At 36.6% G+C, this 16,665-nt stretch overlaps 1 protein-coding gene across 1 annotated transcript in view; it reads left to right on the forward strand.

The window, feature by feature from the left end:
* Window positions 1-16,665, forward strand: part of CCDC171 (coiled-coil domain containing 171) — an 849,190-nt gene that overhangs the window by 665,386 nt on the left and 167,139 nt on the right. Inside the window, 1 exon segment of the mRNA XM_053700001.1 lies at window positions 2,226-2,357. Within this exon segment, the coding sequence (XP_053555976.1) occupies window positions 2,226-2,357 (132 nt within the window).

The following is a 16,665-nucleotide window of genomic DNA, read 5'->3' on the forward strand; positions in this document are numbered from 1 at the left end:
ATAAAAAAAGAGGGGGCGGAACTTGGCCACGCAGGCAGATGGCTGTATTCTGTAGGAGCTCCACAAACCCTAAGGCAATATAACTCCATAATATGGCATAAACTCACCCAATAACTACCCCTTTCCTTTTACCCAAACACCCTCCTGAGAAATCTGTGCAAAAAAAAAATAGGGGTAAAAAAAAAGAGACCGCAGCTGGGACACTGGCAGAGGGCTGAATCTGAGGTACCGGGAGCGCTAACGCAATTATCAAATCAGAATGGACTTCAAATACAGAGGAGCTCGACCCACAGCTGGACTGGGAGGACATTGCAACTCACTGTATATCGGTGACAGAAAGACATGTCACTTGCGATCTGAGGCCCATTAGTCCGGTTTGGAGCAAGAGCCGGTAAGTGGAACACAGCAGGGGTTCCATGACTGCAACAAGTGGGAAGTGGCAAATAACCCAAAAATAAGCAGCTGGATAGAAGAAGATAGAGGCAAGTAATGGCACTGACACTATCAAGCCAAAACTATGAAAATTGTGTTGCTGTCCAATTACTAATGGATTGAAGTAAAACAGAGGCGTGCCACATAGAGTAATTCTGTACATATCAGTATATAAGAGTAGTTATTCAACTTACAAATTGACGTGGCACTAAGGTACAGTGCAAAACTTGCTGGCTGGAATTTACAGTAACCAGCTTGCTGAACACCAGTCTCATGAATAAGTAGCTTCTTCAAAGGTGAGTGCACACCAACCGACAGGACACCCAGTGTTGACAACAAAATCAGTCTACTAAAACATGCAACACATTTCTCAGCCCACAAACTTTGGCTGTTTCATGTTCTGTCGGTTGGTGTGCACTCACCTTTGAAGAAGTTGCTTTTTTCCGAAAGAGCAGTTTTAAGCAAGCTGCTTGCTGTGAATTCCAGCCCACAAGTTTAGTACTGCATCAAATTGTGAGTTTAATATTTACTCTCTTTCTCTTGTATATTTACCTGTATAGAACTACTTTATATGGTGCCCCTTTGTTTTACTTGATTGCACAAATTATGCTACTTCTTTAATCTGGATAGTTTTGACGAGAGGTGCTTGAACTGATTCTATATTTGCATCAAGATTTGGATTACAGACTGGGTTGTTTATTTTATTTTTTCTTATTACTTTTATTTTTTATATTTGTATATATTTTGCAACCCTTTTCTGTAGATTACATTATACGCTTTGATTTCGATGGGAGTGTCCCCCTGTAGTTGGGGCTTATTTTTGTAGTCCTCTACTTATTATTCAAATACTTATGGACCTAATTGTACCAGTGATTCCTACCTTCCCAGCAGATGTGCATACAATAAAACAGGGTTGCAGCAAACCACAATTAAGGCCTGGCACAAATCGCATGCAAGAGTAATAATTATTATTTGAAAGGGACACTAAATATGTGCTTGACATAATGATGCATTAAGGTGTCTTTTTAAAAAATATATTAGTTGTTAAAATATTGAAAAAATAAGTGTAAAGTTTTATTATCTGTTATGTATTGGGTGCTGCCATGTTGTAACTTAGGTTTAAAAGTCTGTTATTGTATTTGCTAAGGCCTTTTAAGAACAGTTATAAATGAGCCGCTAGGGTGACAATCATTTTTAGAATCCACTGTGTAAAGTGCCATAATTTAACAGTCAACATTCTTCTTTTATATGGTTAGTTTAAAAAAAATGATGAAATAATATTTTTCTAAAGTCATTTGAAACAGAATGTTTGTTGTTGATTGAATGCTTTTATTTTGTGTTCTTTAAACAAACAGGTTTGCAATTTCTTATTTCAGGTATATTTTATGACTATGATTTAGGGAGTGTGCAGTTTGCTGGTAAACACAGTGACTAGTGTTGAGAGTGTATAGTTATATGCCAGATTGTGGCTCCTTGGCAGTTTTATTTTTTAAGAGAAGTAAACATCAGTATGCAGGATGGTCAAAGAGATCTCCTGTGAATTTCACTTCAACACTCATTTCTGGCCAACGGAAGATGCTTTCTCTTTTTAACATTCTCTGCCTGCACTCTGAATTAGAGATTTATTTGCAACGAAAAATCAATTAGTCCTAAATTTATTCATGGATTTCAGGCCCAGCGATCAATGCAAGTCCACTCAGTGGACTCAAGGGGACCCAATTCATCCCAGTTAATGTGTCTGAAGGGGAATTACCATTGATGCTTCTTTTTTTTTCTCTCTCTCTCCCCTTTAGGTCAGAGATCACATCTCACTGTCATGGTTTGCAGCAATAAGGAACGACTTCACCTTGCAGCTTCCTAAACTACACCCAAGCATATTTGCAGTGGAGGGAAGCCCAGGAGGGCCAGGTTTTACAGTATGCCAGGTTAGAACTTTGCACAGCATTTCTTTGTCTGTTCTATATTACAAGTGCCATATCACTTAAAACAAAGTGATTTTCTATAATTACTGTTCAAAATACAATACAAATGTAGATTAACAGCACTATAAAGTAGTTCATTAAAAAGGCTCATGCTGTGTGCAATGATATACAATTGTGTGCAGTGAATCTAGAATTAGTGACAGCCATGTAGTGTACTGGTGTCAAAAAGCTACAATAACAAATATATTTAGAGAAAATGAAAAGAATCAGACTAGTACAAATACATAGTATGATTGGTTGGTTGTTTATGGATAGCCCATCATAAATTATTTACTAGTCCATTGTTCTCCACACAAATTTTCACTAGCCAGGACACATAATGAAGTAGCCGGGTGGGGGCACTGTAATACTTTGCAATATTGTAAAACTGTCTGTTATTTATAAATATCCAAAGTGCTAATTAATTGCATAATTTAACATAAATTGATTTAATGATAATTTGTGCAACAAACATTGAAAAACATTTAAGATTAGATCATTTTAGCTTACTATTGGCTGAAATTTTATCTGGGAGTTCAGTAAAATCAACCGGGTGTTGTGCTCATTAAACAGATTGTGAGGAGAACTCTGCCATTGTCTAGTTTGCAGCGCTATTTCCTCACATCCCAAGATAAACTTACTGCACAATACTATAGTACTACTACTATGCTCATTAAATCACATTTGTGTTTTGCTTTAACCCCTTTATGACCGGGTATTCCAGAGAAAAACACCCAAAATTCTGAAGAATTATTTTTTTTTACCTTTTTTTTTATATCACTCTTTCTTTCATGTAATTGGCAAGAGTCCATGAGCTAGTGACGTATGGGATATACATTCCTACCAGGAGGGGCAAAGTTTCCCAAACCTCAAAATGCCTATAAATACACCCCCCACCACACCCACAATTCAGTTTTACAAACTTTGCCTCTATTGGAGGTGGTGAAGTAAGTTTGTGCTAGATTTCTACGTTGATATGCGCTTCTCAGCATGCTGAAGCCCGGTTTCCTCTCAGAGTGCAGTGAATGATAGAGGGATGTGAAGGGAGTATTGCCTATTGAATGCAATGGTCATCCTATCGGGGATCTATTTCATAGGTTCTCTGTTTTCGGTCGTAGAGATTCATCTCCTACCTCCGTTTTCAGATCGACGATATACCATTACCTCTGCTGATTCTCGTTTCAGTACTGGTTTGGCTATCTGCTATATGTAGATGAGTGTCTTTTGGTAAGTATGTCTTATTTTATTTATGACACTCTCAGCTATGGCTTGGCACTTTATATGTAAAGTTCTAAATATATGTTTTATACTTATATTTGCCATGATTCAGGTTAATCAGCATATTTCCTTCTTACAGACTGTCAGTTTCATTTTGGGAAATGCATATGAATAAAAAAAATTCTTACCTGAAAATTTTTTCAATTGACTTTTCTTTCTAAATTGCGGGCTGTTAGGCTCGCGGGAGCAAAAAATGCTATAATTTATTGCGTCATTCTTGGCACGAGATTTACGTTTGTTGACGTAATGTCGTAATTTCCGGCATCTTAGTTGGCACCAAGAGTTTTCACGTAGTTGCGTCATCTGACGCACGTGTTTGTTGCAGACGTTTTTGGCGCAAAAAAAATTGTCAATTGTGGGCGTCATACTTGGCGCCAGTTTTTACTTTTGCATCTGGTTTCCAGAGGCTAATTCTGTTTGCATTTTTTCCCATTCCTGAAATTGTCATTTAAGGAATTTTATAATTTTGCTTTATATGTTGTTTTTTCTATTACATATTGCAAGATGTCTCAGTCTGACCCTGTATCAGAATCTACTTCTGGAATGCTGCTGCCTTATGTCGGTTCTACCAAAGCTAAGTGCATTTGTTGTAAACTTGTGGTAACTGTTCCTCTGGCTGTAGTTTGTGTTAGTTGTCATGTTAAACTTTCAAAAGCAGACAATATTTCCATTAGTAGTAGTCCATTACCTGTTGTTGTTCCTTCAACATCTAATGTTCAGGATATTCCTGTTAATGTGAGAGAATTTGTTTCTAATTCTATTCAGAAGGCCGTGTCGGTTATACCTCCTTCTAATAAACGTAAAAGGTCTTTTAAAACTTCTCATAAATTAGATGAATTTTTAAATGACCGCCAGCATTCTGATTTATCTATCTCTGATGAGGATCTATCTGGTTCAGAAGATTCTGCTTCAGATATTGACACTAACAAATCTTCATATTTATTTAAAATGGAGTTTATTCGTTCTTTATTAAAAGAGGTGTTGATTGCATTAGATATGGAGGAGACTAGTCCTCTTGATATTAAAACCAGTAAACGTTTAAATTCGTTTTTTAAACCTCATGTAGTTATTCCAGAGGTTTTTCCAGTTCCTGATGCTATTTCAGATGTAATTTCTAGGGAATGGAATAGTTTGGGTACTTCATTTACTCCTTCTTTAAGGTTTAAGAGACTGTACCCTTTGCCGTCTGATAGATTGGAGTTTTGGGGAAAAATCCCCAAAGTTGATGGGGCTATCTCTACTCTTGCTAAACGTACTACTATTCCTACTGCAGATAGTACTTCTTTTAAGATCCTTTAGATAGGAAGCTTGAATCTTATCTAAGGAAGGCTTATTTATGTTCAGGTCATCTTCTTAGGCCTGCTATTTCTTTGGATGATGTTGCTGCAGCTTCAACTTTTTGGTTGGAGGCTTTAGCGCAACAAGTACCAGATCATAATGTGTATAGCATTGTTAAGCTACTTCAACATGCTAATAATTTCATTTGTGATGCCATTTTTGATATCATTAGAATTTATGTCAGGTATATGTCTTTAGCTATTTTAGCTAGAAGAGCTTTATGGCTTAAATCTTGGAATGCGGATATGACTTCTAAGTTAACGTTGCTATCTCTTTCTTTCCAAGGTAATAAATTGTTTGGTTCTCAGTGGATTCTATAATTTCAACTGTCACTGGGGGGAAGGGAGCTTTTTTGCCTCAGGATAAAAAATCTAAGGGTAAATTTAGGGCTGATAACCGTTTTCGTCCCTTTCGTCAGAATAAGGAACAGAAGCCTGACCCTTCCCCTAAAGGAACGGTTTCCAATTGGAAGGCTTCTCCAGTCTGGAATAAGTCCAAGCCTTTTAGAAAATCAAAACCAGCCCCCAAGTCCGCATGAAGGTGCGGCCCTCATTCCAGCACAGCTGGTAGGGGGCAGACTACGATTTTTCAAAGATGTTTGGATCAATTCAATTCAAAATCATTGGATTCAGAACATTGTTTCTCATGGGTACAGAATAGGTTTCAAGGTAAGACCGCCTGTGAGAAGGTTCTTTCTCTCACGCATTCCAGTGAACCCAGTAAAGGCTCAGTCTTTCCTGAAGTGTGTTTCAGACCTGGAGTCATCTGGGGTAATTGTGCCAGTTCCATATCTGGAACGGGGTCTGGGGTTTTATTCAAATCTGTTCATTGTACCAAAAGAAAGAGTATTCTTTCAGACCAGTTCTGGTTCTAAAAATTTTGAATCATTATGTAAGAATACCAACATTCAAAATGGTGACTATAAGGACTATTCTGCCTTTTGTTCTGCAAGGGCATTACATGTCCACAATAGACTTACAGGATGCTTATCTTCATATTCCAATTCATCCAGATCACTATAAGTTCCTGAGATTCTCTTTTCTAAACAAGCATTACCAATTTGTTGCTCTTCCTTTTGGCCTAGCAACAGCTCCAAGGATCTTCTCAAAGGTTCTCGGTGCCCTTCTCTCTGTAATCAGAGAGCAGGGTATTGCGGTGTTTCCTTATTTGGACGATATCTTGGTACTTGCTCAGTCTTTACATTCTGCAGAATCTCACACAAATCGACTTGTGTTGTTTCTTCAAAAACATGGTTGGAGGATCAATTTACCAAAAAGTTCCTTGATTCCTCAGACAAGGGTAACCTTTTTAGGATTCCAAATAGATTCAGTATCCATGACTTTGTCTCTAACAGACAAAAGACGTCTGAAATTGGTTTCAGCTTGTCGGAACCTTCAGTCTCAGTCATTCCCTTCAGTAGCTATGTGCATGGAGGTTTTAGGCCTCATGACTGCAGCATCGGACGCAATCCCCTCTTCAGCTTTGTATGCTGAACCTATGGTGCAGGGATTATACAAAGATATCACAATTGATATCCTTAAATCCCAATACTCGACTATCTCTGACGTGGTGGTTAGATCACCACCGTTTGGTTCAGCGGGCCTCTTTTCTTCGTCCAACCTGGACTGTGATTTCAACAGATGCTAGTCTTTCAGGTTGGGGAGCTGTCTGGGGATCTCTGACAGCGCAGGGAGTTTGGAAATCTCAAGAGGCGAGATTACCAATCAATATTTTGGAACTCTGTGTGATTTTCAGAGCTCTTCAGTTCTGGCCTCTTCTGAAGAGAGAATCATTTATTTGTTTTCAGACAGACAATGTCACAACCGTGGCGTATGTCAATCATCAAGGTGGGACTCACAGTTCTCAAGCTATGAAAGAAGTATCTCGGATACTTGCATGGGCGGAATCCAGCTCCTGTCTAATCTCTGCGGTCTATATCCCAGGTATAGACAATTGGGAAGCGGATTATCTCAGTCACCAGACTTTACATTCAAGAGAATGGTCTCTTCAACCAGATGTGTTTCTTCAGATTGTTCAGATATGGGGGCTTCCAGAAATAGATCTGATGGCTTCTCATCTAAACAGGAAACTTCCCAGGTACCTGTCCAGGTCCAGGGATCCTCAGGCGGAAGCAGTGGATGTGTTGTCACTTCGTTGGAATTATCATCCTGTTTATATCTTTCCGCCTCTAGTTCTTCTTCCAAGAGTGATTTCCAAAATCATAATGGAGCGTTCGTTTGTACTGCTGGTGGCTCCAGCATGGCCACACAGGTTTTGGTATGCGGATCTTGTTCGGATGTCCAGTTGCCAACCTTGGCCACTTCTGTTAAGGCCAGACCTTTTATCTCAAGGCCCGTTTTTCCATCAGGATCTCAAATTATTAAATTTGAAGGTATGGAGATTGAACGCTTAGTGCTTAGTCATAGAGGTTTCTCTGACTCAGTGATCAATACTATGTTGCAGGCTCGTAAAGCTGTATCTAGAAAGATTTATTACAGAGTTTGGAAGACTTACATTTCATGGTGTTCTCATAAGTTCTCTTGGCATTCTTTTAGAATTCCTAGAATTTTACAGTTTCTTCAGGTTGGTTTGGATAAGGGTTTGTCTGCAAGTTCCTTGAAAGGACAAATCTCTGCTCTTTCTGTTCTGTTTCATAGAAAAATTGCTAATCTTCCTGACATTTGTTGTTTTGTACAGGCTTTGGTTCGTATAAAGCCTGTCATTAAGTCAATCTCTCCTCCTTGGAGTCTTAATTTGGTTTTGAGAGCTTTACAGGCTCCTCCATTTGAGCCTATGCATTCTCTGGACATTAAATTACTTTCTTGGAAAGTATTGTTTCTTTTGGCTATCTCTTCTGCTAGAAGAGTTTCTGAATGATCTGCTCTTTCTTGTGAGTCTCCTTTTCTGATTTTTCATCAGGATAAGGCGGTTTTGCGGACTTCATTTAAATTTTTACCTAAGGTTGTGAATTCCAACAACATTAGTAGAGAGATTGTTGTCCCTTCGTTGTGTCCTAATCCTAAGAATTCTTTGGAAAGATCTTTGCATTCTTTGGATGTGATAAGAGCTTTGAAATATTATGTTGAAGCTACTAAAGATTTCAGAAAGACTTCTAGTCTGTTTGTTATCTTTTCTGGTTCTAGGAAAGGTCAGAAAGCTTCTGCCATTTCTTTGGCTTCTTGGTTAAAGCTTTTGATTCATCATGCTTATTTGGAGTCAGGTAAATCCCTGCCTCAGAGGATTACGGCTCATTCTACCAGGTCAGTTTCTACTTCCTGGGCTTTTAAGAATGAAGCTTCTGTTGATCAGATTTGCAAAGCAGCAACTTGGTCTTCTTTGCATACTTTTACTAAATTCTACCATTTTGATGTTTTCTCTTCTTCAGAAGCAGTTTTTGGTAGAACAGTTCTTCAGGCAGCTGTTTCAGTTTGATTCTTCTGCTTATAATTTCAGTTTTTTTCATTATAAGATTAAAACTTTTTGATTTGGGTTGTGGATTCTTTTTTTCAGCGGAATTGGCTGTCTTTATTTGTATCCCTCCCTCTCTAGTGACTCTTGCGTGGAGTTCCACATCTTGGGTATTTGCTATCCCATACGTCACTAGCTCATGGACTCTTGCCAATTACATGAAAGAAAACATAATTTATGTAAGAACTTACCTGATAAATTCATTTCTTTCATATTGGCAAGAGTCCATGAGGCCCATCCTTTTTGTGGTGGTTGTGATTTTTTTGTATAAAACACAATTATTCCAATTCCTTGTTGATGCTTTCGCTCCTTTCTTATCACCCCACTTCTTGGTTATTCATTAAACTGAATTGTGGGTGTGGTGGGGGGGGTGTATTTATAGGCATTTTGAGGTTTGGGAAACTTTGCCCCTCCTGGTAGGAATGTATATCCCATACGTCACTAGCTCATGGACTCTTGCCGATATGAAAGAAATGAATTTATCAGGTAAGTTCTTACATAAATTATGTTATTTAAACAGAAACAGAGCCTTGTTTTTTGTTTTGTTTTTACCTATCAAAACTATAATATTTTTTTTTGTAGACAACTAAAGGTATTGATCTAGGCCCTTTTTTGTATATTTCATGCCACTGCTTCGCCTCCAAATGCATTCATATAAAAAAAAACATTTTCACTAACTGTGTTTTTTATCACTGAAATTATTTGCATACAGCTTGTGCAGTTATAACACAAATGGATGTAAATGCTTCTCTTGGGTCCCCTTTATTCAGAATTAGCAGTTATGTATGACTTTGCCATACATATTTGCTAATTGCAGCTGCGTGCCATACTTCGGAAATTTCTGGCAGTGAAGAGGTTAATTAGTTACCTGGCAAGGGTTATAGTATTTTAGTGTAAGGATTACCTTCCCACCTTACACTTTCTACCTCCCTGATCCCTCCCAAACAGCTCTCTAACCCTCCCCCCACCTAATCTTGTCCGCCATCTTAGGTACTGGCAGATGTCTGCCAGTACCCAGTTTAGGTACTAATGTTTAAAGAAATTAGTTATATTTATTTTATATTTTGTAGTGTACCGGTTCCCCCCCCACTCCCTACAATCATGATTGTAGGGCCCCCCCATCCTAATTTTTTTTTCTGTAGTGTAGCGCAAGGTTGCCGCTGCGACCATGTTTTCCTGGCCACTTATAAGTTACACATGATGCAGGGTGGAAGATGAATAGTGCTGTCCAGAGTCACTATTCGTGTGCTTTCCATGGGTGCAATGCATGTTCCCTTTTGTGCACCCTGCAACATGCATAACGAATAACTGTCCAGGAAAACATGGCTATGGAGGCAACCCTAGTGTAGCATCCCTTCCCTTCCAAACTATTTCTGCAGTGTAGGCCCACTCCCACTCTCTCTCCCTCACCCCTCCACCTCTGTGCCGCCCTCCTTCCCTCCCACACCTCCCACCGGCACTGAAGGCGATGGTTACAGACAGTGACACAGACTGTGTCACTGTATGTAATGATATGGCAACGATAACCGATCGTGCTCCGTTAAAATATGAGGGCAGATTGCCTGCAGCTAAGGAACAGTCGAGACTGCTGGAACTTCCTGAAGCTGCAACGTATATATAAGTTATGTGGTAGGTTGGGCTTTGTACCACATGATGTATATATACTTTGTATTGGGTTAAGGGGTTAAAGGGACATGAAACTCAAAATGTTTCTTTTATAATTTAGGAAGAACATACCATTTTAAAGAACTTTCCAGTTTACTTCTATCAAATTCATTCTCTTCATTATCTTGGTATCATTTGTTGAAGTTGTAGCCATGCACCACTGGTTGCTAACGAAAAACATGGGGTGAGCCAATAACAATAGGCATATATATGCAGCCACAAATCAGCAGCTAGCACCCAGGTGCTTTGCTCCTCCTGAGCTTACCAGAAAAACCCTTCAACAAAGGATAGCAAGAGAAGGAAGCAAATTAAATAATAGAAGTAAAATGGAAAGTTGTTTAATGCTCTGTCTGAATAATGAATGTCTAATTATGACTTTACTGTCCCTTTAAACAATTATCAAAATATGTCTGTGCATTTATATACATATATTTTTTTCATTGCCAATTTTTTTAATAATAATAAAAAAAATACTAACATATCAGGGTCGTTAGCCAAAACAATGTATTGGGTGCTCCATGCTTTGTTTGTCTTGGACTATTCTTATGTGCAGAATCTATTATTATATTTTTTTCTTTCCAAATTAATTTTATGTCTGAAAATGTTATTAAATGAAGTATTTTTTCCATTTACATATGGCTTTAATATTTCAATAATTATTTTTTCCCCACTGCAGATTAGAGAACATTGCAATTGATTGTAGACATTGCAGGACACTACATTATATATATATATATATATATATATATATATATATATATATATATATATATATATATATATATATATATATATATATATACACACTTATATATATATATACAGTACATATATATACAGTACATATATATATTTTTATTTTTTATTTTCTTTAAGTCAAAATAGATTTAACCAAGATTGGATTTGTTCAACAGATATTGAAGAGGTGCGATACTATAGAGCAGAGCTTTCCAAACTTTTCATGTTGGTGACACACTTTTTAGACCTACATCATTTTGTGACACAGTAATTCCGTTGTACTAGCAAAAAGGAGGTTAAACTAACTTGTTTTAAGAGATATGGACACGTAAATAAATTTAGTTATTATATAATTTATGTATAAGTAACAGTAAGTATGTGCAAGAATTTAAAAAAGTTTAATAACACCAATAGCTACTTACTATTTTAATGGGATGTATGAGGTTGATAGGATGAACACAGTTTCTGAATATTTGGTGGAATATTAGATAAAGATACTCGCATTTCATCATCAAGCATTTTTAAGCTTCCACTTCCTATCCATATATCAAGATCAGGAGCAGCAATGCACTATTGGGAGCTAGTTGCAAAAAAAACCCCCACTGGCTTCAGCTCAGTGTTTAAGGTGCCGCCCTCAGAGCTCGGTGAGTCCGATTGACTACTGCCCGCGCTGCAAACACACTGCTGTCCCACTCACTGACTACACATGCAGTCACGAGCCGATTAAGGAGACTACACGTGCAGTCAGGAGCCAATGTGCCGCCAATGGGAATAGTTTCAGTTCCCACTGAGCGGCGCCAATAGGGTAAGATGATCTGTGTCCCCCTAGGTATCAATCACGTATCAACCATGTGATATGCGTAGCAGGCAGGCGGAAAGGCAGAAACCAAAAAAAAATATTAAAAAAATTTGTGCTGAAGCAGGGACACACCTACACACTGCTGCCGACACACTAGTGTGTTCCGACACACAGTTTGGAAAGCACTGCTTTAGAGGGACACTTTTACATCTTAAAGTTATTGTTTGCTCTTGTTCTTTATCATTAGATTAGCTTTTACTATTTGAAGATAAAGAGTCCACAGTATAACTATAAGATTATAAACAGTTTCCCTATCAGTATTAATATAGTTTGGTTTCTTTCTATGATGAAATTTAGTTTTTGTCGCTGCATTGTTTTATCATTTTGTTTTGGCTTTTAGGCTGATTTCACATATCTTAGTCTAGATAAGTGGTTATTCAAAAATGACATATGAAGATCATAGAAGCTGAATTTCAGTGTGAATCCCCTTACAAGAACTGACAGGGCAAATCTATCTCACGTTGTCTCCTTTAATTTGTCATCTTAAATCAGAATTTCATTTCTTCATCTGTCATTGCATACAATGTCAAAAATGGACTCTTAGAAACTGTTTTCTTGCTGACATTTGTGCTATAAAGGAATTTTCCTGAAAAATACGGCATAGTGTTTGATGTGAAACAAATTACTTGAAGCTGACACTGATCCAAGCAAGGGACGAATTCAGGGCATGTGTTTAATGTAACAAATTGACTGCCAAATTGCCAATCATTTTATATTTATACTCTGTGTTTTACTGGATTTAGCAAATTACAAAAAGCATGGTACTGTCTTAACCTTTAGAATAGATTGGGGGATGGCTACAAGTATTTTTTTTATAAATATATATATATATATATATTATATATCTCAAGAAGGTATAGTGGGGAAGGGGATACTTTGTCCCCAAAACGTTACTACTTTTCACAGTAAAAGAGTTTTTTTGAAAAAAGACCAGCGAGTGCAAGTTCTTTGTTACAGTATATATATATATATATATATATATATATATATATATATATATATATATATATATATATATATATATATATATATATATATATATATATATATATATATATATATATGGAATCATAGAAATAAAGAGATAACTGAGTTCTATCTAGGACAGTAGTTCCCCACATTTTGAGTAACAAGCAATTTTCAAACTGACAATTAATTTAAAAACACTGACCTTTTTTTGCACTACGTAAATTAGAACATCAATTTTATTAAAGATCATGGATCAGTACAGCCAATCACATGCTGTACCACCAGCACATAGAAACAAAAATATAATTCCGTTGCTCAGTGATAGGTTTGTCTTAGTGGATCCATAGACTGTGTCACAGAGCAAGGGGTGTATGCCCTTGTTTGAATTTATGGGGATATTGGGCTGTTTCTATGGCATGTGACTGGCTATACAGTTAAAAAAACAACAAAAACTTTACTGTAGGAGACAGTTTGGAGCAGAATATAAACATATTACTAGGGGGGGGTAATATCTGTTACTACTGGATATTAATAAAAAATATGTCAGAGCAAGCAAAACTCAGTTCTGCAATGATTTCAGGGAATTGCAGATATTTTTAAAGTATAATGTTCCTTTTAATGCTGTAAATATTTTCAAGGCCAGATAGTGTTAATAGTGTTAACTCAAAGATGTGTAAGAGTTGTGCACTTATTTTAGCGAGTTAGTAAAGGCCATGCCACTACATGAGATGTTCAGTTTGGTTTGCTTGTTAAAGAAGTATTTTTCTCTCATTCGTCTAGGGAGAAAACTCAAAGGCCAGAAATGACAAAAAGTTTAGCTTAGTCTCATTTATTTTGTGCTGTTTCTGCATTTTAAGACAATTTATCTGCAGTTTAGTCTGTAATTTAGTGACTTTATTTCAGGTTCCTGTGGGACTTTATTTTTAGCTCATTTTGGGAAATCAGCGTTGGTATTTGTCAGGTTTGATCATCCTATCCAATACGCTTAAAGGGACATTCCGGTCAAAATTTAAGTGCACATAGATGAATTATACTTTTGAACAGAAATATATTTGCAATATACCTGTATTGGCAAAAATGCTTCTAGTAAAAATTATCACTGTTTTAGTGTAAAAATAATTCTCTGCACGTGCATGTGAAGTATAGCTAGATAAATAATAATATTTTAAATAATGCGGCTACTCAGAGCCAAGTGGGGCTTGTAATCATGTCAGCAACTAACAAATTGAGTCATTAGTACAAGCAACTTAGGCTCTATCAACAAGTGCTGTGTTTAAAATGCTGGTGCACGGTGCATACTTAAATACACATTTGAAACAGCCATAGCTTTTAATAGAACTATTTTTGCTTATACATGTATATTACAAAAATGCTTCTATTCAAAACTGAAATGCTCTCATGTGTATTCTAATTTTGTCTGGAGTGTCCCTTTAAACTATTTTATGTTGAGTTGACTTTACTTTTACTAGTTTGTGATTGGAAAGCTTTTTTTCAAGGTTCCTGTGGCTTAATCATGTTTGATATTTAGTTAAGAATTGGTTGATTACAAGATATTATTCATTTGAATGTACTGTATCTGCTGTGATAGACACAACACATTCTAGCCTGTATTAGTTTGGGAAGGAATATGAATCTTAAATTGACACTGAACCTTTTTCTTTTGTGATTCAGATAGAGCATGCAATTTTAAGCAACTTTCTAATTTTACTCCTATTATCAATTTTTCTTTGTTCTCTTGCTATCTTTATTTGAAAAAGAAAGTCCAGAACCTTGGACAGCACTTGTTTATTGGTGGATGAATTTATCTACCAATCAGCAAGAACAACCCAGTTTGTCACCAAAATGGTCCGACATCTAAACTTACATTCTTGCTTTTCAAATAAAAATACCAAGAGAATGAAGAACATTTTCTAATAGGAGTAAATTAGAAAGCTGCTTAAAATTGCATGCGCTATCTAAATCACAAAAGAAAAAATTTGGGTTCAGTGTCCCTTTAAAGGGATATAACAGTCAAATGTAAACGTCCATGGTTGAAATAGTGCGTGCCAGAGAGTTTACAGTTTACTTCTATTATTTTCTTAGTATACTTTGTTTAAAAAAAAAAAAAAAAAAAATACACACCTAGGTAGACTCAAGAACAGCTATGCACCACTAGTATCTATGTGGTGATTATTGGCAACACACATATGTCTTTTGTCATTGGCTTACTAGATGTGTCCAGCTTGCTCCCAGTAGTGCATTGCTGTTCTAGAGCTTAGTTTAACTATGTGTTTAACCATTTGGCAGGGGTTAAATCACATAGGGGTCATTAGCAATCCTTTAGTAAAATGTATCAAATGATTTATCTACAAAAGTCCTCATAGACTTTTAGGATGCTTTACTGGTAATCACTTTTTAAGGTTTTATAAGGATTGTGATCAACCCCATAGTAATAAATTGCCCAATAATAAAATGCTCTAACTCATTACCACGTTATGTCCCTTTAAGGCACCTTTACATTGCCCCTTAAACCTTACTGTTGTTTAGTAATAGGTTCAGTTTTATATAATACCTCTAGCCATTCTTTTTAAATGTGTATGTTAAAAACCCTCCTTGTATGTTAGTATAGATTTTCACAGGTTTTGTCTGTTGATTCTGTTATATGCTGCAGAATTCAATTAAAAGCCTAATCAATGGTATCAGAGTAGTTGAATGAAATGTAACTGCCTGCTTTTGACACTGATGGACAAAACAAGGAAATCTGCTATAATCTAAAAAAACAAACAAAATAACCCCCTTATTTCCTGTTTAAATACTCAAAATGTATATTTAACTATCTGTGGAACAGTTTCACATTGTAATCTATTCTATGATGGCTGTGAATGGAGTCCATAGTTAGAACCTATTGACCAAGGCCGCCAATGGATTGTTTTATCCCAGATGATTGATTTCAGTAAAACTACTTTTTGAAACAGTGAAAGAAAACTCACAAGGGTAAAAGTGGGAGTCTGCTCAGATCCTTTCCTGCCCCTTTACTTCAAGCTGCAAAGAGACAACTCCTCAGATTGCTGTATTCCCAGTATTCTATTGTGCTTAAGCACTAACAAAATAGATTGCATGCCCTCTGGTCACTTCTGCTGAATAACAGAAAAAAGTAGTTTTAACTTAAAACATGCATCTTAGTAATGAACATTTATACAATGTACCCAGATGCCTTTTTGAGAAATCTATCTCCATAGAGTGCTTTTTTCTATACTTTTCAATAAATTTGATTTGAAAAACTCTAAAGCATGAGTGCATATTTTAAAAGTTTCTAATTTGCTATTTGCTCTTCATTTTTTGGAATAACAATATTTTATGAATAAAAAAACCTTATGCCACACTGCTCTCTCTTATGCTGCAGTTAAAGTGAAAGTAAACTTACCTGGTTTGCGATCCTCAGTAGCAGTCTTTGTGACAAAATAATATGATTTTCATTCATCTTTTTTTGAGTATTTATCTTTAAACACAGTTATTGCCGAAAATTATTGATTTCTTACACTATCTGTATTCAACCCGTCTTTTCCTTGTTTTTTTTGGTCCTGGTCACGTTTTTTAATTACCCAATTGAAAATCTGGCCGTTAGGCGGCCGACAAGCTACGTTATCCTACCTTTTCTTCTTTTGTGCATGCGCAAAACTTTTCTTCTGCTTAATGAGTTTAGGAGCGCGCTCCCGTTTTGCGCATGCGCATTATATTTTGCACAAAACAATAACGGGTCACTGTTCGTAAAAATGGGGCCGCTCTATTTCACAAATAACAGTAGTAATAGTACTGAATGAATACATTATTATTATTATTATGTTATTCATTGAGTACTATTTTTCAAGCGATAGAAACGCATTCGCATTGTATAGCGGTATCACCACGAAGCGCATGCGCAGTAGACTGTGAGAAGAGGCTTTGCGCATGCGCATTAGAAAGGGACTTTGTGCACGA

The sequence above is a fragment of the Bombina bombina genome, chromosome 2 (assembly GCF_027579735.1).
Source record: "Bombina bombina isolate aBomBom1 chromosome 2, aBomBom1.pri, whole genome shotgun sequence".
NCBI lineage: Eukaryota > Metazoa > Chordata > Amphibia > Anura > Bombinatoridae > Bombina > Bombina bombina.